The sequence below is a fragment of the Alnus glutinosa genome, chromosome 5 (assembly GCF_958979055.1).
Source record: "Alnus glutinosa chromosome 5, dhAlnGlut1.1, whole genome shotgun sequence".
Classification (NCBI taxonomy): domain Eukaryota; kingdom Viridiplantae; phylum Streptophyta; class Magnoliopsida; order Fagales; family Betulaceae; genus Alnus; species Alnus glutinosa.
The window spans coordinates 5,170,396-5,179,034 of NC_084890.1; the positions used below are offsets into that span (position 1 = coordinate 5,170,396).

At 37.2% G+C, this 8,639-nt stretch overlaps 1 protein-coding gene and 1 pseudogene across 1 annotated transcript; both read right to left on the minus strand.

The window, feature by feature from the left end:
* Positions 1-2,158: 2,158 nt before the first annotated feature.
* LOC133868854 (G-type lectin S-receptor-like serine/threonine-protein kinase RKS1) lies at positions 2,159-5,687 on the minus strand (annotated as a pseudogene).
* A 1,702-nt stretch (positions 5,688-7,389) lies between these two features.
* Positions 7,390-7,809, minus strand: LOC133868855 (uncharacterized). Its single transcript, XM_062305869.1, has one exon. It carries the CDS (start codon positions 7,807-7,809, stop codon positions 7,390-7,392), a length of 420 nt encoding a protein of 139 aa, XP_062161853.1.
* Between the last annotated feature and the right edge of the window lie 830 nt (positions 7,810-8,639).

Below are 8,639 nucleotides of genomic sequence, written 5' to 3' on the forward strand. Positions count from 1 at the left end.
AAGCCTAAGAAATTTTCCAAATCTGAGAAAAATTCTGAGGCAAAAACAGGAAATTTCTCGAGACGGAAGTAAAATTTTGAGACAGAAACATCCTGAGGCTGAGATAGCTCGAGTATCTCGAATAGAAGATTGTCAAATAAAAAAAGATTACCGTATTCACACAGCTAGGAGATCTTCCGATTTGTCAACGGCCAGTGAAAGGCTCCAGTTGTGAACAACTTCGAGCATTCAAAATTTCTGCCACATGCAAAGTGAAATCTTCTACACTTAGTCTCCAAAGAGATTTCAAGTACCGAAGTCACAAGCACAATGGGGGTAAAAACTATGCCGCTTGCTAGGCACTCCGACAACCATGCTTTCCACCAGTGACTAACGATCAACATTGAATTCTCACTGTCAACGGTAAAAAAAGCCCCATATGCAAGTACAAAAGAAGATTCCCAATGCCCGACTAGTTGGACAAATCAACCAATGAGAATTGGGGGGTATCTGTTGGAGAAATTATCATCTCCTAGGCAAATGGGCCTATATCCGAATCTGGGCCCAGTTGATCTTGCTGGCCCAACTTGACCCGCTCAGTCACTAAGATTTAACAGAATCCTATAATGCCTTGAAGGCTATATTTGGAACACATGGGATAAGATACATGATTAAAATATCCTATGAAGAGTAAGTGTCCCACTCTTCCACTCAACCTCTATCTCATCCCACTAAGGGTCCCACTCAACCATGATATAAAGGTGGAACAATGCGGTTGATAATATGTGCCTATAAATAGGCTGCTACCCCAGGTACAAAATACATTATGAATATATACTGAAAATATACAAAAACTCTTGACTCTTAATACTCTCCAAAATGGCCCACTGACTTAGGCATCGGAGAGGGGACGTCAGGAGACCCCCCCTCTGACGCATCGTTTGTTTTTCCTTATAGATTACGAAGAAAAATGCGAATCAAAGATCCACACGTCACCAGACAGAAAACTGTTCTAACACCGCAATTTTCGGTAGAATCGGGATGGGTTGAACCCGGTAGTTTATCATTATGAGCTGTTGGGCCAAGATGATGACTCCCCCAACCGATTTGATCCATACTTTAACTGTTGCTGGGCTCGGGGGCTATTGGACTTGGCCCATATCTGGTAGGTTGGGATATTTTCCTAACACTTACCATCCCTGTCAATTAGGGTTTGATTGATTTGGGCGTCAGAGTGTCTCTATTTTTTAGACGGGAGGGATTTTCCTTATTTTGTAGATGCAAGTAAAACCCTTTCCTAAAAGGCGATTTGAAGTAAGTGTGAATGTTCTTTGCATCAACAAACCTTGTTAGAGTTTGGATCCAACCAAGATTTTCCGTAGTGTCAAACTGAGAGAGGGTGACATTGGGGACCCGGATGGCTGGCTCCTTATTAGAATATGTGGCTCTATCTTGATTGTTTAGTGTTTAATTAATAGCCTGCCAAGAATGACTTGATCATAGCCATGCTTTACAATCTAAAACTTAAGCCTCAGAAGATCTTTTGCATTGTAGAACTTTGTTAATTAGTGAGATAATTAACTGGAAGCTTGACAAGAGTGATTTGCGTTAAACCATACAAGGTAATAGAAAATAGATAAAAATTCTTTCAAATTGACATGTGCCCTTAAAACATGTGATTTTCACGTATAAGAATCATGAACTCTAAAAATACATGAGTAGTAGTTTATACTTAATTATAGGGATAATTGCATCATTGGTTCCTAAGGTATGCCATAATTATTTTTCACTCCCTATGGTTCAAAAAGTTCAAGAGAAGTCCTTGTGGTAAGCAATAATTACAAATCGATCATTGGAGTCAAATTCCGTTAAATTTTTTGACAGATTTTAATAAATTCATTTTTTTTATTAAGATGGACACATGTCGTTTTCTTATTGGTTTGACGTAGCATTTAACAAAATCTGTCAAAAATTTTAACGGAATTTGACTCCAGGGATCGATTTGTAATTATTGCATACCACAAAGACCTCATATGAAATTTTTAAACCATAAGGAGTGAAAAATAATTATGGCATACCACAGGGACCAATGGTGCAATTATCCCTTAATTATATTCTCTTGGTAATGATTTTATATTATATTCATATATAAAAGAGAAATACATATATCTGTGTACAATTGATTTACAGGAAATTAAGCTCAAGCTGTAATAGCATATTGGTGCACTATCCTAACAACTTGTGGTTAGCGAGCACTAATCATAGTAATTGTTACTTCATTTACAGAACAAGCACCTTCACTAATTGATCTATCTTTACTGTTGTAAGTGCTCTTCAGAATAAATGCTGGTTGTTTTGGATAAGAAAGATGTGTGTCATTACCCAACATAAAAACAACTGCTGACATAGTTGGTATATCTATTGCATATTCTTGCACACACAACAGACCAATTTGAATACATCTCAAAACTTCTTTAGCATATTGGTCACCCAGTGATGAATCAACTATTTCCATGGCTTTATCTTCTCTCTATAGGTCCCAAACCTACAAACAACATATTCATCACATTAGGTTTAAAAAAAAATAGCAGGCTGATTTGATAAACCCTTTGCCCATATTCTTACATGTCCAATCAAGTTTAAGGAGGGACCATCATGATAATAAGCACTGTTCTTTTTGCCAGTAATGAGCTCTAGCATCAAAATCCCAAAGCTATATACATCAGACTTCACTGAAAATAGCCCTTGCATTGCATACTCCGGTGACATATATCCACTGTAGTAGCAAAATAAAATGATCAAAGATAGCTTTATGTTTGTGCATTAACATGGCATATAAACTTTCTAAGAACACAATAGGAAAAAGAATTACAAAGGTTTGCTTAAAAACCACTTTGATTTGTACGTACTTTTAAGACATATAATAATGGAAGGTACCTAATAGGATGGAAACTATCTTTATTTTGTAATGCACTTACTATGTTCCAACGACGCGTTTTGTATTTGCTTCATTTTGGTCCCCTCCAACAATTTTAGCCATACCAAAGTCAGCAATTTTTGGATTCATTGCATTGTCAAGTAGAATATTGCTGACCTTTAAGTCTCTGTGGATAATTCTTAATTTTGAGTCTTGATGAAGATATAAAAGCCCTCGAGCAAACCCACAAATAATCTCGAAGCGTTTTCCCCAATCTAACAAGGACCTTTTTGTTTTGTCTAAATGAAGAAATGAGAAAATATATATGCTTCTGTATTTTTGCTACATACTAGGAATTAATTCATATGTTTGCAGTTGGAGGACCATTTTTGAGTGATATTGCAAGAAGTTTATGTGAAAAGTAGACATACTTACCAAAAATGAAAAAGTCCAGGCTTTTGTTTGGCAAGTACTCATAGATTAACATCTTCTCTTCTCCTTGAACGCAATAACCTAGAATCCTCACAAGGTTCCTGTGTTGGAGTTTAGCAATTATTTCAACTTCATTTTTGAATTCTTCTACTCCTTGTCTGGAAAACCTTGATAGTCTTTTTACTGCAATTTCCTTCTGATTATCTAAGAGACCCTGAAATTTAAGTACAAATCTCATTTAGTCATAATGCAGAGAAACAAATCTAGTGCATTAACACACATATGAATTGAAGTTACTCAAATTTTGGGACTTTTTCAAAGAGACTAGCTACCTTATAAACTGTGCCAAAACCACCTTCTCCAAGCTTGTTTGCATCAGAGAAATTATCTGTGGCTGCAGCTATGATATTTAGATCAAAGTATGGTAAATCTGAATTTCTTGTACTCTCATCAAACTCCCTGCTTTCTTGATGGTATTTTGAAGTTGAGGTACCACTAAACAGATTTTTCATCCTATTTTCATGCTCATTACGTCTTTTCACCCTTATTACCAGCCAATACACAATGGAGACTAAAAGAAACAACGTTACAGTAACAGAAACCACAAGAACTGCCAGCATCCTCTTGTTCCGAATAAGGCCATTTTTCTTTGAATATTGAGCTAAAAAAAAAACTTGTAAGAAACTTATATCGATTAAATAATTAAATTCATCATTTCTTATTAGCTTAAGTTCTAAAGATATGTGATGATTTAATATGATATCAAAGCAGACGTCTTAAATTCATAGGAGCTTAAATCCAGACATAAGTAAAGTGTTAAATATTAATTAAATTATTAAATTTACTCTTTTCTATCGATTTAAATTCAGATAACATTTTCCAATTCAACAAATAGTGACAAAAGAAAAGGCTATAAATGTGAAGAATACCTAATGTAGCTGCATCCACACGTACATACAAATCTTGTCCCCCATTGGCAAACGTTTTGGTGTCCACCAAGTCCCCGTGCCATGACAAGCACCCAATCCCACTCCTTGTCTCATCTGCACTGGTGGAAGCCGTACAAGAACAGTTCCTCAAGCACTCCTGCTCACATTCCTTCAAACTCAAACTCATGTCCACACGTGCTATAGAAGTATCCGGCACCTTCACACGTGGCAGCTTCACAAGCCCTTCTCCACTGTGGCACGCGGATACTCCTTGGCTCCTAACGCACCTGCCCGACTCGTCTCTCAAGTACCATTCACTGGTCAAATTGGGTTCAAACCCAGGTAAGCATGTGCACTAGAACTTGTTGGGATCGTATGGGTCGCAGTAACTATTTGGACCGCACTCTCCGTACGTATCACACAACTTTTTCGGTGTATACCAAAACACGAACCATCTACTCTCGTGCCACGTAGAACGAGCAACGACTCCTGATTCGTTCATCACCATTCTAGTGAAAATTTTAGGGTCGTTTACACTATGGGATTTGATTCATACACAACACTATCACAACAATCACACAACAACCCCTCACATGAGGGTGGGCCCCAGTATGTGGGGTCCACCATCATGTGAGGGGTTGTTGTGTGATTGTTGTGTTGGTGTTGTAAATTTAACATTTTCCTTACACTATACACCAACGTAACCTCATCTTGATTATTCACAAAACTAACGTTGAAAATAAAATGTTGATTCATTTCAGGTACACCTCTCCACCTTTGGCCAGTCCAAGGTCCGCCCCGCCACAATGGAAATCCACCCTTGTTTAAGAACAATTGTGGGTACCCAGTTGGGTCAATCTGTAATGAGCAGTTGCCAGTTGCCGGGTCATCTTCGGACTTCCAAGATGTTAGGTACCGGTTGAACCCAGTCCGCCTGTCCGGCCCAAATTTCGTGAACGCGAGCAGAGTATTCGTGGGATAATCGAAGCTTGCCATGTGAAATTTTGGCTGTCTCGTAGAACCAAAACAAGATTTCTAGAATCTAGGAGCCGAGCCGCCATAGAATTGTTCGTGGATGAGACTGAAGCGTTTGTTGACCAAACAGGAGTGCTTCGGTTTTTGCTGTTGAGAACGAGGTTTCCATAGCTGTTGATGGAGAGGACTCCAGAGGTATCATTGAGAGGGTTGTCTCTGTTTGCTACCCACACAACGGTTTGTTCAGGAACTTTGTTATACCATATTCTGACGTAGTGGCGGCCAGAGTTTCCGGGGCTGAAAAACCCATGGGCGAGAGTTTCTCCTTTCGAAACTAGGATGTCACCGTCTTTAGAGGGCTATTTCGGCGAAATGGTGTCAAGGGAAATGCAAAATCGGAAAATAATTAGGGAGAGAAGCAACCATGTATTCAATAGCTCTTTGGCAGGATTCATGGTGGTTTTTCCGGTGAAGATTATAGGTTGGTTGGCTAATGAGAATGCTTTGTGTCGGTGTTTGGGTTTAGAAAAATGAAGAATCAAACTCAACTTGAATAGGGGGACACTGAGGTCGAGATCTTAGGAGGAGAAAAATCTGGGAGGTAGGTGAGGGTTTTATGAAGGGTGATTGGTGCAACTGTTATGCACCTTTCAAGAAAGAGACTTGGGATAAGACCCACCTCATGTCTCTATGCTCTTGCATGAGCCTTTTTCCGGTTTTTAAATAGTAAGGTGCAAGAGGACGGGGAGGAAATAGCTAGGAAGACATTCAACTTTCTAACCTACTAGACGAGCCTGTTAATTCGTTTAAGGATAATCTTTTAGTATTGTCACATTTTTCTAAATTTAACAGCACATTATAGTTTTTACCTATCATTTTGAAATTCAGTCTAACAAATTTATTGATTCATTCCAAACTTGATTATACGATGATATATAAATTATTATATGTACCATTTTTTTTTTTAACAAGTTTAACTCCTTTCGGGCCATATTTGGATGTAAAATGAGTTTCCATTAGTAAAATAAAAAGCTATTACTAAGAATAAAAAAATGTGTTATGAAATAGCTATTCATATTCCTTTATTTAATTATAATACGGTAATAAAACTTAAATAATAATCAAACTTACTACAACGCCTAAGAATAGAACTTTAAATTACAATTTTCTCATTTCTCAAACTCGAGTCTCTCTCTTTTTTTTTTTTCTTTCTCTCAAGCTCTGTAATTCTTTCTATTTTGCTCGTACTCACCAGAAAAATCCTAAACATTTTCCAAAAATCAATAATATGCACGAGGGTTGCGTAAACTTTTGATTTGATCTCTATGTTGGTGCCTCTCTCTTTTTGGGTCCTTGATTTGAACTTTGACAATGCATATACAACTTCAACCGTCTTTCGGTGGTTGTTGCAGTTTCTATGTGGGGGTTCAAATAGGGTTGTCTTAATTTGCATCAATTTTACTTCTGTAACTGCATTATGCGGCCCATTAAGATGACTGAATTACTTTTTTGACTTTTTTTTTTTTTTTTAACCATTTATTTGTATTTTTACACCTTTTTCTTTTATTAAAAAAAAAAAATTCCTTTAGGGACTGTTGTTCATGTACTCAATTACTTGTAAAACCCTTTAATTCAATAACCCGTTAGCAAGATCCATGGTTTTCCTAACGAAGATTTTATATATATATATAACGAAGATTATATATATATAGGTCGTGGGCTAATCATATGAGGTTGCCGAAAGCATTGAAATCTAGCTAGGAGGTAGCTTGTAAGATTCACCCTTGGGACTTGGAAGTAGAAAGTTAGAAACCATGACAAAGACGTAATTTGTAAACTAATTAAAAGGCATAATTTGTTTTTTTTAGTAGTATCATTTGTTTATTATTTTCTATTCATTTTACACAGACTAATATAACATATATATATATATATATATATATATATATATATATATATATATGAATAAAAGCTTTCATTGAATCAACTCAACCATATACAACTCTCCAGTAAAATACTGGAGAAAACAATCACACTGTCCTTAAGATAGGAACTACACACTACAACCCAATTCTATACGCAAAAATGAAAACCAGGTAAACAGAACCAAATAGAGACCACAACCTACTGCAGAAAACAGAGAGACTAAACAGCAAACTAAACCAAAGTACTCAAATTCCATAGTTTAGCAAGCCTCTCATTTTGAGTAGATCTCTTGAACCTTCCTTTAGCCATCACCCTGGTCCGGACCTCCCATCTAATATTCTTCACCACCACCTCTTCTGTCCTAGGAGTGTTTCCATGACAAAGATCATTTCGGAGCTTCCATAAATGGTAGATTGATGCAACTAAGAATAATCTGCAGAGATTAGCCATTAAGCTTCTACCAATGAACTTAGCTTCATACCAGTCCTTTACTTTCTCCCATTCAATTTCAGGTCTTGTCATACATCCCTCCATAGCAGCTCTCCATACTCTATAGCTGAAACTATATTGGAAGAACAAATGCTCAACATTTTCCTGAGAGCTATAGCAGAAATGGCGCAGAGCATCTCCACCAAAACCCCAACCACACATTTTTTCTTTAGTGACAATGGCACCTCTAAAAACCAATCAAAGTATAAAAGCATGGCGATGTATTGCCAAAGGAAACCATACAACCTTAAACCTAGTAACTACAGGTTTTTTTTTTCCTAAGGAACTCCCAAGTTTCAGCACATGAATACAAGCCTTTCTTGGAATTCCAAATAGGCTGATCAGATTCACCTATAGGAATCTCAGGCAGCCGACTTTGAATTTGGACAAGTTGATCCGAACGAGCAGTCGGCCAGTACCACTCTCAATTTCTAATGATAGAAGAAACACGGGCATTCACATGACTACCTGCATCATACATTGCTCTATAACCATATTTCTCCAAAAGACACCCATCCGGATGCCAATGATCTCACCAAAGAAAAACTCTGTTGTCCCTGCCTATGGAGAATCGAATACATTTCTGAGCAAATTTTCTAAGCTTTAACAATTTCTTCCAACTCCAAGAACAAGAGCTTGGAACGGGGATATGCCAAAAGCTTGTCCCTTAAGCAAATTAAAATATAACGTATTTTAATTTTTTAATAAGACCGAGGATCAAATTATCGACATTGATCAACACACATGGGCAAGAAGTCGGCCATAGTTTTCAGCTTACTGGCTTGGAGCAAACGTGTCCAAATATTAATTGGTACCATGGAGATTATATAGTGGAAAAGAAAAAAAAAGCAAAAAAAAGTGCTGGAAAAATTCAATTTTCTATTGCACAATTTACACGTACTTTGACATTGACCTTAAACGTCTGTCCTCTTCGGAGGGTGATTTGTTGGTTTCAGTCAATGCCAATCTCTTTGGGGTGGATTCATTAGATG

Excerpts from the sequence above, each read along its gene's own strand:
- LOC133868855 (XM_062305869.1), bottom strand. The coding sequence starts at position 7,809 with ATGTGTGGTTGGGGTTTTGGTGGAGATGCTCTGCGCCATTTCTGCTAT.